Raw genomic sequence first — 16615 nt, 5'->3', positions numbered from 1 at the left:
TTTAGAACATAGAATTGTGTGTGGGGGCGGGGGTCGTGCGTGTGTGGTTGTGCTCTATCAGTCACACATTTCAATGATTTATTGTTTAAAGCAATTGATTTTAAGACAAAACTGAAAATGTGGCAGTGTTGACGGTCGTCTGAATTACGCTGAGTCTGCATTCTTCCGTTTGAACTTTTCAAACTTTCTCAAAAGGAATGTTACTTTTACTCTACTACATTGAGCCACATTCCACTTACTCACTCAGTGCTTTGATTTTTATGACTTATATTTGTTTTGATTCATCAGAGACTTCTGCAGAGCACGTTTTGGTTTACCCAGTTTCACCAATCCAATGTTAGCCACTACTGTTTGACTCAATTTCACCAATAAAATGATGCCAGGCATTCACATGACCACACAAAAGATCTACACAATTCAACATAGAAACAAAGTGTTCAGTGACTAACTTACGTGAAGCATAGCAGAAACAACGGAAGAAACATGCAACTCTCTGTCAGAAGAGACAACCCATCATCTATGTTTTGCATAGAGAGTATGAAAAAGAGTACACCTGTGTCTGCCTAAAAAAACACATTTCAGTTTACAAGCTCTCCACTTGGAACTTCAGAAAACACGTAGCGTTTTTTTGTTTTTTTTAATGTAATTTCTGCCTGGTGAGCATATTGAGCTCAGTCGAAAGATCATGATCATTAATTTGTACAACAAAATAGCGCAGACATCAATAATTTGGTACTTGGATTGCCAAAGTCTGGTCATTCTTGGTGCTGACCTATGACATATCAACCAAAGCTGCGAGGTTATGAGTAGATCATAATCAAAAGTCAGCAGATTCTCATCTTCACTTAAAAAGGTCAACCCAAAGATATTTTTTCAATATTATGTTGCAGGCCCACTAGTTGAAACAAGGCATTCTGATAAATATTGCGTTTGTGGAATAATTGTTAATCCACACATTTTTTGCCATCTCCGGGGGCGGCCATTTTGTTACTTCCGTCGACTGAAAATGACAACACAGTTGCTCAGGTAACGACCAATCACAGCTCACCTGTTTTGAGCCCTGAGCATTGGTTATGATATTTTCAGTCAACGGAAGTGACAAAATGGCCGCCGCTGAATGGCTAAAATGGCTAAAAACGGGTGGATTTTGCTGCTTAACTCATATTCCACAAACACAATATCAGGATGCTGTGTGGGCCTGCAGAGAACATCCATCCATTCATTATCTATACCGCTTATCCTTTGCGAGCGTGCTGGAGCCTATCCCAGCTTTTGCCAGCCAATCGCTGGGCACACAGAGACAAACAAACATCCGCACTCACAAACACACCTAGGGGCAATTTACAGTGTCCAATCAACTTACCATGCATGTTTTTTAGAATGTGGGAGGAAACCGGAGTACCTGGAGAAAACCCACGCAGGCACGGGGAGAATGGTGGTCGACTGGTTAGCACGTCTGCCTCACAGTTCAGATGAGTTCGATCCTGGCTCTGGCCTCCCTGTGTGGAGTTTGCATGTTCTCCCCGTGCCTGCGTGGGTTATCTCCGGGTACTTCGTATTCATCAAACATTATCTACATCATTGAGGAAACTATAATATTAAGTGTATCAAACGATAACACGATAACGTTAGCATGCATATTTTAGACATGCTTTGTTGTCAATAAACATTTCCCAAAAATGAAGGCTCAACAATTTAGTGTGCAAAGAGGCTGGAGTGTCGCAGGGGCCAAGCTTGGTCATCTGTGTCTTGTGGGGCTCACAGTAACAGGAAGTGACTAAAGGCTGTCTCAGCCTGCCGCAGTCACTTCAACAGGCCAGTGTGTCAGTCTGCTGCAGGGGAAAGTGCAAAGTAGACCGTCACCGCTGTCAGCGCAGACTGACAGCACGCTTGCGAGCATCCAGGTGGAACGAACCACATGGATCGGTAATATAGGAAATGCATACATTTGGTGTGTCGCTTGTGTTTTTAACAACTGAGTTGAGTCCAACAACTGAGTTTATCCTTTGCCGCAAAAACAATTGAACAGGTAAAAGAAACTAAGTTACGGGGTATTACTTTGGATGATAAACTAAAATGGTCTAAATAATTTAATAAGTAAAATGGGAAAGAGAGCTGCTGTAATAAGGAGATGCTCCAGGTACATGACACAAAAAATACTAATAGTAGTAATCCAAGCCCTAGTCCTATCACAACTTGATTATTGTCCAGGAATCTGGTCATCTGCTACAAGAACTGATTTACAGAAATTGCAAATAGTACAAAATAAGGCTGCTAGATTGGCTCTTGGCTGTTTAAGGTATACACATATTACAGAATTGCATGACAATCTTTTTAGGCTTCCTGTTGAAAAAAAGATTACACTTCCATCTCCTCAGTTTTTTCTGGAATGTTTTACAAGAAAAAATCCCCAAATACATTTCAGACCAATTAGTCTACAAAAGAGAAAAACACAATCACATCACAAGGCAAGCTAATTCAAACTATTTAGCGATTCCAAAACCCAGAACAAATCATTTAAAATCCTTAACAATCTACAGAGCAATCACAGGATGGAACGCATTACCTGATACAATAAAAAATATACAAACAAAGTCCACTTTAAAAAATACGTAAAAAAAAAAATCCTTATGGAAAATAGTCCAAATAAATGAATGTTGGGGTTCATTTCCCTGAACACATACCTTGGTGTGGGGTGAGATCTGGGTATGTGAGGAATAGTTTTTTTTGTTTGTTTTTTGTTTTTCCCTCCATGTTGTCTGTGATGTGATGTGAGGCACATGCATACTTTAAATTCATGCATATTAGTACAGATAACACTGATTGTATTTGTGTGTTTTTTTTTTCATTATTACTTTATAATGTTTATTGTATCATTATTATTTTAGATCTAATACTATATACTTATTTAGTTTTACATATTCTGTATTGCTTTGCCTTTCACCTGTATGGACGCCAGGAAGATTAGCTCTTGTAGATTGCGAGGGCTAATGGGGATACAACAACAACAACAACAACATCAACAACAACTTCATTTGCACGCAGTGGCTGTTACAAGTTGCTTTTAATTCACCTAGCTTCTACTTTTGTTCACCCAAATTTGTGTTTGGCCTTGTCTCAGTGAGTCATGCAGCATTTGAGATTATGAAACAGATCGAACATAAAAGGCCGAGGGGGGTCACTGTCTATTTATAGGTATGATCTCATATCCAACTTTTTTTTTAATCCCGCTCTTCATACCCACACAAAACACTCATGCTAGTGGTGATGTAACAGGTTTGTGCAATTTCACGGCGATGTGTTGATATTAATACGTGACTGTTAATCTTCGAATGACCAGTTGTCATCAACATTCACACTCAGATGGTGTGGGAGGTTCCGTGCATTCTAAGTGGGCTCACAGCACATGTACAACAACAACGATGCTATCAGGGTGAATGATTGTGGTGAGTTCAAAACACATCATGAGAAAGAGACATCGCTTTGCATTTTAACCAACTGGTCCTGTGATGCATGCATGCACAAATACACCCTTTAAAATAGAATTATAGTCTTTATTTGCTCCAATGGGCAGTGTCAATTCAACAGCTGTATAAAAAAAATCTGCTATTACAAAGATGATAATGCTGTGTTGATACTGTCACATCACTGTCGGTACATTATTAATTTAATGGATTAATAATTACACTGGTCAACCATTTTTTTCCTATTTTTTTTTAATTAGAGATGCAAGTAAACTTTTCTCTATGATTTTGGGGGCTGATTCAGATCGTTTTTCTCTCGCACATCAGTTTTCATAATAATGTAATATATTGAGTACTATTCATTAATTAAATGAATAGCAACAGGTGGGATTTTTTTTTCTGAAACGTCATAGCAAAGTTACAACGTATGGTAAAAATGCATCTTGCGTAAACATTTATAGGTCAAACCCCAATCCCAAACAAAATCTGAAAATATATAAAAAACTCGATGTGCTAGACAAACAGGAAAGCTTGACAATCAACATCCAAAATACATTTAGGGACACATAAAGACATCTCTGATTAAAATGTTGACCAGTGTTATGAGTGTATGTATTGTACATGCTAAATAGAACTCACTAATGTTGTTTCTGATATTTTGTACGGGTAGCTAAACATAAATAGAGAACCAGTTACCAGAATTATGTAATGCAGTTGTACTCCATTGCCAACTAAGCACAAAACTAAAAGTATTGTCAAACCAAAGCCTCAATTACAAAGCCCATCAACAGATTTTGTTAGTCAATGCGGGTGTACTTGGTGCCAGTGAGCTTGATAGCAAATTCTACTTCTACGTGATATAAAACTCACACTTAATGAAATTATAGGACAATCCCAAAGTAAGATCAAAACTTGCATATATCACTGCTGAGATTACATAACATCCTATAATAATGCATTCTATATTACTGAACAGTGTGTAACTAAATGGCTATGTTGCTCAAGGCTGACAAAAGAGTGTTTTAGGGTTAAATAGTCAAGTCAAATAGTGTCAAAGTCCTCTGTTTCTAAATAGAAACTCTCGATGAACATATTCCGTTTCTTAGACTACGTGCATTGATATAATGATCTGATGTCTAGCTTGCTTTTGGTGAACCAGAATTGTCTATAGCTTTAAACTGGCAGGATCTCTCATGTGGTGCAAATGAGAAAACCTCCACGCAGAGCAATGCACACATTTGATTGGCTGAATCCTGTGAATGGTGAACATTAATACTTGACATTCATGTCACATACGCCGCACTTTCATTCATTCCTCGGCTCCACTTGGCACTGTACCACTTGAGCTCATATTAAAAAGCCATCAGCAGCGCGCCTTCGATAATGTGAGTTTGAGTTTAGCACAACCAGAGCGGCGGATATAGGCACGACGAGAGACAGACAAAGTCTACGATTAAACAAACCATTTAGCTCACGAGTGTCTGATAAACAGTGATTAAATACATTCAAATTTGTATCTGTACTACATTGAATGATAACTGCAGGCCATAAATAAAAGCATCATATTTTGAATTATGTCTTTGTACAAATCACCAATATATAGAGCAGCAGTAGATGTGACATGCACGTTGACCCCCCCCCCAAAAACACCCCCCCACCCCCACACACACACACAGTACACATTGCCTCCTGTCAAACTGCTAAAATACATTCAAAATGACTGAGTTAAAAAATAAAAGTCTATCCTCTGAGTACAATACATTCCGTCTAAATGGTCTCCATTTCATTTCCAATGTCCACATTATTCTTTTGAATGAATGAAAACAATGATTTTCAGAAACTCATCTACACAATTAGATGCTTCTGGTTAACTACAATACGCATAGATGACCTCTATGAAGATGCTTTCAATCTGAGTTTATACACAGTGTTTAATTGTCACTAGAGCCACTTTTGATACGGATACACATTCTGACACTATAGACACAAGGTAGTGATGCGCCTTAAATATGATCTGCAAGGTTGCTTTTCTTATACCTGGTAAGAGAATAACACCACAATATCAATATCAGAATCAATAACAAACACAGCATCATGCCTAGTGTATGATTATCTGACAGCCATGATAGCTATTATATGCTGAGTCATAGAATAAAGATCTGTTCCCCTACGTGGTTTGATTGTCTAGAAACTAAAACTCAACGAGAGAGGCACCAAACAAAGAAAATATAAACTGGTAAACAAATAAAGAGGGTTTTTTTTCTCGATATAAATATAATCTATAGTGACCTTGATGCACACTGATAGAAAACAGCAATCCTGGAACACAGACAGACACTTTGAAACCGCGCCTCCCTGCTTTGGAACATTTGCCGCAAGGCAGGGGAGGTCAGATAAATCTCAAGTGGGGACCTCGTTTACAAAAGCGCTTTAAAAGAGAAGGCACAAGTTTATTCGCAGCACACCGGATGAAGTTGCAGGTTAGCAGCTGGGTTATTTACTCGTGGGAAATGTGACTTGTTTGACCCAGTCTAGTTCCACAAAGCCCAAAGTGGGGCATCCATAACTGTAGTGAGCAAATAGAACTGCTCAACCAGCAAGTCCTGCAAGAATTCCCACAAAAGCCATGAAGAAAAGCCATTTAGTGCTACAGGTGAGACGCATGCACATTTGCTTTCTCCGGTGTCATTTCATGAGTTGCCTGTGTCCGAGGAGCTTCTGCCTTCATGCCATCAGCTCTTGTCACAGTGACATTTACTACCACGGAGGCTTTGCTGTCTGGCGTCTTGGTCTCCTGATTATCCGTGGTTCCGGTCTTGGAGGCGCTACGTGGATGCACAGGGGGCGCCGTTTTCCCCTGAGGGTGATGGGGCTCTTCTCCGACGTTGACAGTGAGGTTGGTGTAGAGAGGTTCCTGTTCTTTGGAGAGGAGTTCGTAAGTGAGAGAGTTGAGGCCGTCAGAGCGCCAGTTGAGTCTGGTCCTTTTCAGGAGGTCAAATCTAGAATGTTAAGATCCATTTGACAGAGAAATGGTATTGTGAGTGTGTTAAATAATTGCAAGGTTTAGAATACAACTGAGTCAATATCACTAGAGGTACCTTTGCGATGTCCCCAGTTCACTCAAAAAAAGTTGAGATTTTCCTTTGAGCTTCATATTATTTCTATTAATTGACTAGATACTGTTTGAAATACACACTAGTCAAGTTCCCACATGTTTTGTATTAATAAATGAACTGCAAGTAGACAACAAATGCAAATAGCATAATATGTGATCTTGAATATGTGACAGGGTGGACATTTTTCATTAACATAAGCATTTTATGGTGGACAGTGGACAATCACTTAGCCACATGATTCAGTTAGCAAGCTGACTGTATACTGTTTCACAAATATATTTTGAATTTCTTTTTTAATCGAGTGATATTTCATTGTGACAGAGTGGACTTGTTAAGATTGACAACATCCAACTATAAGCAATAATGAAATTTATGAAAGTGTAAATATTTATCTTATTCCACTTAAGAAAGACAAAATGCTTGTTGTAATGTCACTGAAAACATCATTGGCTTTGTTTTAAACAACAACAAAGCATATGGAGGAATGAAGAAAAATACTTTGTTGGTTGTTATGTAAATGTTTTATGTCACATATTCTGTAAAAGTGCTTTTTATTTATTCATTTGTTTTTATTTACACCTGCAGCTGCTGTGAAAGGGCTTGATAAATAAAGTTAAGTTGAGCTGAATTTTACTCCGTAATGACAGCAGTGGCAGAGCTAGACTTTTACCCCTTTAAGGCAAGCTCAGGGGGTCCGCAAAATGTTTTTTTTTTTTACAAACCCCAAATATTCTTCCGAAAACGCTCTTAGACATTCATTATATGTTCGCTACAGAGAATGGGTTGAAATGTGGAAAAAAATTCCCGGGAAAATCAGAAAATTCCCCAAAATCAATTATCTTGCGTAGCACCTGGGGGGTCCAATCATATTTTGGCAGTGCCCCGGCAGTCGCCCCTGTCTCCGCCAGTGAATGACAGGTGGGACAGCAATCTCAGACACATGCAAAATTCAATATGATTATTACAATAGAATATTCACGAGATTATCACTGACTCGTTTTATCAAATTAGTTGTTTACACTAAAACCATGCATTCATTTATAAACTTTTAACCAGCAATTACACACACTGTAGCAACCAAATAAAAAAAATAAGACCTAAACGTTTCATGTCTTGCTCCATTTTCATGATAACTGAGTGATTCTGATGAGGACGCCTAAGGCACTTTATGCTGATCCTGATCCGACTACTTCAGGCGTACCTGTGTGGATTTTGTTCATTCCCTCGGTCTCCTCTATGCTTGATCATTTTGTAATGACCAACGGCCACTGGAGGGCGCACAATTTTCATGCCAGACAGACGCACTCTGGTTGAGCAGCAGACAATCGAGAAAAACAGCAGAAAATCAACACTCATGGAAAATCAGTCAACAAGATTCAAAATAAAGCACTGGCTGCTATCACTACTATTGGCAACACTATTGTCAATTGCACTATTCGCTCTTCTGACATCTTTCTATATTTTTTCTGGGCAAGGCAGATGGGCACCCAACATTTAACTCCTAGCAGTTGTTGTTCTTCTTTTCCATCATGGCCAAATTGATATCTCATGTGGGGCTCTGTTGAGTTCTGTTTCAGTGTGGTCCGTACGCTACTCAATATGAAGAGTGTCAAAAAAATTGAACTCACATCAATGATACACAAAAGGAGGCCGCAATATTATTGCAGCTCGCTTCATATTACAATGTTTGCAAGCTTTTGGTAGTCCCACATGAATTGTTGATATCCGCAGTTTTGGACTACGGCAGATTTTGTCTCCAGCTGCCTTCACGTGTCTACGTTGTTCAGTCTTGGTGATTTTATCTGCTATTACGTACGTTTGAAAAGCTAGGTAGGGACAGTTGTCAGTCAAGATGGTAGCTTTATCTGTTTATTCAAGTTCCCTGTCGATACTCGTCTGATTCTCCTTGTCTGAACGGCTGTTTTATCAAGTGCCTATAAACATGTCATCATTTGCCAGCTGATTCTTGGCTGCACTTGCCTGGTGACCGCTGCACATTTGGATGTGACTGCATGTGATGCATTCAGTGTGTCTCCTAACAGGAAGTAGCGCAAGGGAAGCGACAAAGCCCCGCCCAACGAGTTTGTCCATGCAAACATACTCACTGCGCTCAACTGAGACACACAGCAAAGCCACAGCAGTGGGAGGTGATGTGAAGATGAGAGATGATGTTAGCTCGCAAAGAATGAAAAGTGAAAACAAAAGAAACATGCGAGAGTGGAAGTATACAACAGATGACTGTGATGGAGTGACAAAAGCCAAAGATGATTATGATGAGTCGACCACACGTTTACATTTTACCTTGCCGCGATATCGTCATCCTCTCCCCCCCAGCCCCAATACTGGTTGGGGAAGCCGTTCATCTTCATGTACTGGTCTGGAGTCACTGCAGAAACCCCACCAAAATATTGTGGGTACGGTAGCCTGGTAGGGTCGCACAGCCAACATAATATCTTGATTAGAACGTCACAGGGCAAAGCAGTAGATTGTTCTTCACATTCATATTTCAATCAGGTAGGGTTGTTTTTGCACACATACAGTAACTAAGTAGTACACATTTCCTAGATTCTGATGGATTACTTCAAAACATTTCAATAGTAATTTTGTTTATGCCTTTCATTTGCAAAAAGTACATTTTGTAACTTTAGGGGCATACCGGTGTGGTGTGTTTTCGTTTTGGAAATACTGTATGAATATTTTCAGTGAGGAAATATTTGAAGAATTTGTCTTTCCTCACAAAATTTGCATTCCCTTGCAAAAATTGCGAGATAACGCAAATTTTTTTTCTGCAAGTGAACGCTTTTTTTTTTTTTTTTTTTTTTTTAATGCGCGCTTATGTACTTCCGGTTTATCGACCGGGTAAACGAAAGCAACAGAGGGAGCGTTTTCACCCGTGGGCGAGTTTAATTGAAATACTTTGAAATGTGCTTGAGATACAAAGACATAAAATCAGTTCTTGATATTAAGCACAGTTTCTGAAGCGAGTGCTAAACAAAAGAGGATATCTCTTAACAGCAAGAAGTCCTCCTCCATGATTCTTGCCGTCTCCGATGTACTGTCGGCTCTCAAACAGCCGCGCATTACAGGCTAGGCTAGCTGCTTAGAAGTACGTAAACGCACATTTTTTGGTTACATTTTTTGGTTACATTTGTTAATTTTCTAATTTAATTCCCTCGCAAAAAAACTTTGCGTTATCTTGCAATCTTTCCGAGGGAACGCAAAGTTTTTTGCGAGGGAACGCAAAGTCTTTTTTTTTTTGCTTCCATGTCACCTTAGGGGCTACGTATTAACTAGCCATATGACAGGGCTGGGCAATTAATTTTCCAAAGGGGCCACGAGAAACTGGAATGGTTGTTGAGGGCCACACAAACTTGCTAACCTCAACTCTGTTCCACATTAATTCAATGTATTTACATAAAGCATGAAATAGTCTTGTTTTAATAAGATGATAATTGTCTAGCTATGCTATTTATTATTATTATTAGCAAGTAATTCTTTTTAAAGAAAAATTATAAGCAGCCATGAAAATTACATTGATACACATATAAACATTATATGACTATTTTATCAACATTCACTAAATCATGTCTACAAAGTTTGTTCTCCACTTCTAAATGTGCTGATAATGAGCTTGTTAGCTCATTAGGCATTCCTAATTGGGACTAAATTAATCGATCAATGGTCACTAGTCTCATAAAAAATAAAACATTTTTTAAAAGTCGGGACAGGTTGTAAAAGTCAGTAAATTTATCAAAAATGTTGCTAAATTGGCAAAACTCCAAGACACAAGTCGTAGCTCTTGCTTGCTCATATCGTCTGCATGCGTGCACATCAAAATGAAAGTAGCACTTTCAAATGTGGGGAATGTTGCAAAAGGAAGAAAGCTGAAGTAGCCAACTAGTCGTGGTGGGCATCTACCTGTATTTGAACTTGTCCATGGCTACAGACAGGTGTGTGGGAAACTGCTTGTGGCAAGTGTAGGTATTGTGGTCGTTCTCGGGCAGCAGGTCAACATCATGGAGGAAGATGCAGCTCCAGTCTTCATCCCGGAGAGCTTCCCGCACGCCAACATTCAGCAGCTTGGCTCGGTTGAAGGTGCCGTTGCCCCACTGCAAGACATAAACACACGAGCACAAGATTTGAAGGATGCAAATTTGAAGACGCACCTGCAAAACACAACACAACAATAAAACTGAGCTTCTCCTGTGTTCGTATCCGTAACGTTTGCTGGACACATGACAGTTGAGTGACTCAAATAGGTAATGTCGCAGCTTCGAGGCGTAAATAACTACAGGAGTTGCCTTTTGACGTCAGCTTTCTTTTTATAGCCAAACATTTATAAATGTGCTTCCAACAGCTCTTCACATTACTGTCGCCTCGGCCGCGGAGGTTATACTCAAGTTACGTTCAAGGCACGCGCATGAAAAGCAGTGCAATAATGATGAAGACATCATTAGTGCAATTCTTACAGTTTGGAAACATCAATGTTAGAGAACAGAACACAACACTTAGTAAAAAAAACAACAACACACCAATACACAATGCCAGTGATGGACAAATGAAGCTTTATGAAGCACTTGTGATCATTTTTGCCTTCTCTCGATGGCACTCTTGCTTTAAAAATGCAGTGGAAATGTCAGAAATTTCCATTGCACTAGCCTTTATCTTTAAGCAAAGGACACCATCTGGAGGAGTAAAAAAATATCACACACAAGCGCTTCATGAAGCTTCATTTCCCCATCACTACCAAATAAGTATCGAACCGTGGCCCGCATTTGTAGCTATTGCCTCACAATCATGTGAGATGCTTTGATGTAAACTTGCTGTTATAGCTGATAAACCGACATGATTTCAGTTTCAATCATTGAATGTGTAACGCCCATTAAAAACAATCACTGACGCTGCAAAGTCAAATTCAGGTTACAACATGATTTTAAAAGAACAATTAGCATGATTAAATCATTCTCCTGACCTGCTGCACGATGTAGATGCTGTAGTGGATCTGTTGCCTCTGCAGGAAAGGATGAAGGTGGTAGAGGAGAGCACGAAGGTGCGTCTGCCGGTTCCGGTAGGGTACCACGATGGCAGTGTGGTGCCGGGGTTCACAATCCGGCGGACGGTAGTGTCCACCTGGCAACACCAACGGGTTCTTCGTTCGGATCTCCTCCAAGGTCAGAGGTGAGGAAAGATGGACAGACACGGGCCCAACTGTGGGGAAAGGAGAGGTTTTATCAAATGACATACAGTCCCTACAATTATGTTGAATCAGACTAGAGTAGTTCCTTGGTATACAAGTTTAATTGTTCCTTGACCACACTCATAACTCAAAAACGTCTATCTCAAATCATCTTACCCCATTGCTTGAATTGTGCCGCTAGGGGGGAGTGCTGGCGGCCGTTACGGCCAGTAAATAAAAATCACACATATTCCCGAAATTCCCAATGGCCACCCCACCCCTGCTTGTGAGAATTCTTACTTTGTGTACATGTGTTGCAGCACCATTTGTGTTCATATGGCCATTGCTAAAGGCTAATAACACCACCACATAGATGCAAATTGTTAGCTTGTGTGCTTATGGAGTTTTCCATTGTTTGTTAGCATTGAGTTAGCCTATGCTAGATGGTAGTTTTAAAATCCCAATGTATAATAGTCTTTTAATGTTTTACTTTAGTTTGATCGTAACCTTCAGTTGGGAGTGTCATAAACAGCTCAAACCCTTTTCGTTTTTTGATGGCATCAAAAAAGTAGATGTCATGTGCGTTGAGTCACCTGCCACCAACCAGCGCTCATCTCTCACGTTTGCGCTGGCAAATCAAAGCAAAAAAACTGCCCAATCGTATCGCCAAAAACAAAAAGGCGGGTCACTCGTATCTCAAGGCACAACTGTATGTTTCATATATTTGCTTCCTCACCCAGCAGAGGTGACACAATCTGGCAGTTTTCCAGCGGTGGTCCCGTCGCAGGAGGTCCAATGCCAGCGTTCCGAGGCGGTGGAGGCGGCACTCTCAGATGACTGAGGTTGGTGTAGACGTCGTGGGGTCTTGAGTAGTCAAACTCTTGCTCTGTGGTGTGCACCAAGACGGACACCAAGCCTCTGAAGCCCCCGAGGGAGAAGTAGAGCACAAAGGCAAACTGGAAGCCCACTAGCAAGGCCAGTGTGCACGGGGAGCCCAGAGAGCGCCCGCAGCACGCCATAATCAAATATGCTGATTGTACACACGGAAACAGAATGGGTACAGTTGTGAGGGGTGGGGGGTTAGGGGGGCGAGGTGAGAAAGAGGTGGGGATGTAGGGACAGCACAGGGTGAAGGCTCAGGCGTGCGCGAGGGCGGCGACCATCATCGGGCACAGATGGTCGTCGTGGTGAAGCTCAGTCTGGACTGCCATCACCTCTCTGTCTCACTAAGAAAACACAAGGATTTTATTTACCAACAGGATTTTCATGAAATTCTGTATTCCATTCGGGTGCAGATAAAGAGCACGGTGTCTGTCAAAGACTTTCACTATATAAGAGCAACTATAGCAATTATAGCCATTGATACGTATGAGCCAAGGTTATTATAGCTAACGAAAAGTAAGTAATTTACTCAAAGTAAAACTGAAAAAAACATTTTACTTAACAAAATACTAAAAAAGGAACTGAAACTACATCTTTAGAAAGCTAACTCAAACTCTTATTATAGCAAAAATGTCCTTCATTTTCATCTGTCAATCATTGTTAGCATTCAGGGTTCATTATAAATGTATTTACTTTGGTATTGCTGTACATCTGTACAGAAGAAAAGAGGAAAACGGTTCGAGAATTGTAGTTTAATTTATTACACAATGCTTTATGACTTTTTCTATCCTGCACTCGACTAGTACTCCATATATTAAAAAAACAAAAAACAAAGAATTACTAAATCTAGTAAAAACTAAACCAAAAAGAAGCATTTTCAGCGGGGAAGAAAATGAAAACTAACAAACTTGCACTAAAACCTAATTAAAAGTAACTTAACTTCAAAAATAAAACTCGAACTACAAAATAAAAAACGACTATAATGAAAAATGATGGCCGAACAAACATAAATATGTACTTTCATTAATTTATTTCTATGTGTGTTAACAGCTCAAGCTCGGTTGAGGTCTGTGCTCTATCGAGTGCTACTTTAGTTTGTCATTTTCCATCCATTCCTGTCATTGGGGTTGCAGGCCCCCAAGGTTGTCATTAGTGGTTTCCAATGGAAGAAGAACTACTGATGATCATTACAGGTCTCTAGCGTGACAGGAAGCACCATGCACTGCGTTGTGTGAAAAACAAAACACACGAAGATACAGTATTGCACCGGCTGCAAAACAGGCTGCTGCAAATCTAACTTAAACCTTGGCAATGCCAGCAACCTGAGCCAAATGTCATGTTTCTGCCCTGATTCAGCAATGTGGCATTTCCGTGGGTCTGTGGAGCAAGTGGCGCGGCATGATGCCTGCAGATCAAATGAAGCCAACGTCACAGCTCTCTGTCAGTCTGCACAATTGCATGCAAGAGCAAGCTTGGTACGCCTGCATTTATCACGCCACACACGGTGAATTTTGTTTTTAACCTTCAGAAAGTAGCTGTGCAATGGAACGATGAGATGAAAGCATAGCAAGTGCAGTAGCCTCCGCGCATCATCTGATTAGCCTATCATCACCGTTGCAAGGAAATCACCCCCAACAAGTCTGAGCGAATGTGTCTGAATTATCTCGTTGGCTAAAAGCCAGCTTCTAATTCTGCTGTGTTTACAATCTCTGCTGCCGTGCCGACTCACCAGCTAGCACATCGCTGCTGCTGCTGCTGCTGCTGTTGGTGCTGCTGCTGCGACATTTCCAATCCAGCCCGAGGCTTCCGCCGACAATCCACAGGCCGCGGCCAGCCTCCCAAAAGAGGCGATGGACCAAAAGATCCAGTTTGTTCGCAGATGCTGCTCGCTCCTCCTCCTCTCCGTCGTGCGTCCCTCCTTAATCGCTCATCCCGGGGCGAAATCGGTGGGTTGCAGACGAGTTTACACGCAAGAGCATGGCCGGATTGGCTGCAAGCGATGCATGTCGGCGCACTGTCAACACGAGCGAGTGCACGCAGCGTAGCTAGGTCCTGGGGTGCATCATCGCGTAGTCACTGAGCGCCTTTTTTTGAAATCCACCTGCCCAGTATTCATATAGCCTGTTGAACACGAAGACGTTTGTCTCTTTTATTCATGGCAACAGGTAAGTATAAAAGTCAATTGTACCTTCTGACACCATTTAATTGCGCTACCTATTATTATAAATCGCTAGTACACTCCATAGTCCTTATATTGCGTGTGTATTATAAACTTGAGGAACAGTGTATTTCCGGGTGGCAGAAAGTGGCTGGCTACCAATGACTTGGAGTAAAATCGATTGACTAATTTGTGTTTGGGATTACACAGCCAGAATAACCACACATTTCCAATTTTTTTTTGGTTTGCTTCAAAAAATAAAATAAAAATAAAAATAAATCTAAATTGATATATGGCAAACTTGGCGGCGACCAAACCTCCATCGCTCTGTTCTCTATTTCTCACAGGTATGTATAAAATGTTTGCTTGGGTTGTCTTTGAGGCATTTACAAAACTAAATAGCTGACCTAATAACTAACTTCAGCTCCCTAACTCTAACCCGATCTCTAGTATAACAAATGCATGAACGATAATAAAATAATGAGGATATATTGTTGTTTTTATTTTACTGTTATTTAAATATTATTTTCAACAAATCAATTAACCAATTATTTAATTAGATACATTTATAAAAATACATTTCAATGGACCAATTTTAAAGAAATTAATTCAACAATTTAAATTCAATTTTAAAGAAAAAATAATTAAACATACAGTATATTACAGAACTATTGACAATAACAATCCTTAGGCTTGATTAATGAACTGAGTGGGCCGCATGGGCTCTAGTAACCAAATGTTGTTAACAACCCTGCCAAATTTACATACAAGTTACATTTGCTTTCCTGACCCAGTTTGTTTTACTGGGTCAGGAAGCTTAACATTGTACTGACGTAAAATGCCATATTTTCTTGCTCCAGTGGTAATTAGCTGCACTAAATCCATATGCTGAATTGTCCAAAGTAGGTCAGGGGGAATACTTTGTTTGATATACAGTATGTGCCTATGGGCTGCAGGTTTACCCTTTCATGCTGGACTAAGGGGAGACTGGATACTGCACTCATTATATGTATTAACATCAGCATTGACAAATCATTTGTTGTTCAACAATGGTAGTGAAATTCAATATTTGCAATATTGATTCTACATTAGTCCATTGAACCTAAATGTACAGTACATACGACATGGCTTTTTTAAAATGGTTGAATGGGTACATTTCTGATGTCCCAGTATATATAGTAGGGTGGTTCGATTACCCGATAGGAAATCGGGGCCGATCATGGAAATTTCATCTGATTGGTATGGGATTTAAAAGGTTGTATTTTTTCTTGTACCTAACTTGTAAAGGTCACAAATAGAGCAGTGCTATATTACAATATATATTTTAGTGCGACAGAAAACCATTTAATGTATGATATATGGCTACAGTTTTGGGCTCGACGATATTGGAAAAACATGCTATATGCGATATGAATGTTGACTATAGAGATATCGATAGTATTGTGACATTTAACATGTACCTAAAGAAATTACATTTTTATTATATAATGAAAAAAAGTAATGTTTTTTCATTTTGGTTTTTTTGGATGGATGGATGGATGGGGTTGGGCGGGCGGATGGATGGATGGATGGATGGATGGATGGATGGATGGATGGATGGATGGACGGAGGGACGGGCGGGCGGGCAGATGGATGGATGGACGGACGGGCGGGCGGGCGGATGGATGGATGGATGGATGGATGGATGGATGGATGGATGGATGGATGGATGGATGGAAATTAAGATGAAGGAATGGTGAATTGAGGGTGTGGATAAGTATTGACTTCAATTGATAGACCTATCGTGGCAAAATGGCACATAGACATCTTTGACATAATT

At 40.2% G+C, this 16615-nt stretch overlaps 1 protein-coding gene across 2 annotated transcripts; it reads right to left on the bottom strand.

The window, feature by feature from the left end:
- Positions 1–5377: 5377 nt before the first annotated feature.
- Positions 5378–14693, bottom strand: b4galt3 (UDP-Gal:betaGlcNAc beta 1,4- galactosyltransferase, polypeptide 3). Of its 2 annotated transcripts, XM_086051744.1 has the most exons (7): positions 14368–14692; positions 12493–12982; positions 11553–11788; positions 10499–10689; positions 8882–9004; positions 7782–7886; positions 5378–6463 (listed from the first exon to the last, which is right to left on the bottom strand). In XM_086051744.1, exons 2-7 carry the CDS (start codon positions 12773–12775, stop codon positions 6112–6114), a joined length of 1290 nt encoding a protein of 429 aa, XP_085907870.1. In that variant the 5' UTR covers positions 12776–12982; positions 14368–14692; the 3' UTR covers positions 5378–6111. The 2 variants fall into 2 exon arrangements, with proteins under 2 accessions (XP_085907870.1, XP_085907955.1); XM_086051829.1 differs by lacking the exon at positions 7782–7886 and having other exon boundaries at positions 14368–14693.
- Between the last annotated feature and the right edge of the window lie 1922 nt (positions 14694–16615).

This window comes from Filicampus tigris, chromosome 1 (genome assembly GCF_054856515.1).
Source record: "Filicampus tigris isolate MCC_2025a chromosome 1, RoL_Ftig_1.0, whole genome shotgun sequence".
In the NCBI taxonomy this organism is placed as follows: Eukaryota; Metazoa; Chordata; class Actinopteri; order Syngnathiformes; family Syngnathidae; genus Filicampus; species Filicampus tigris.
The sequence above is the reverse complement of the archived record's forward strand: the minus strand, read 5'-3'. Positions and strand labels throughout refer to the sequence as shown.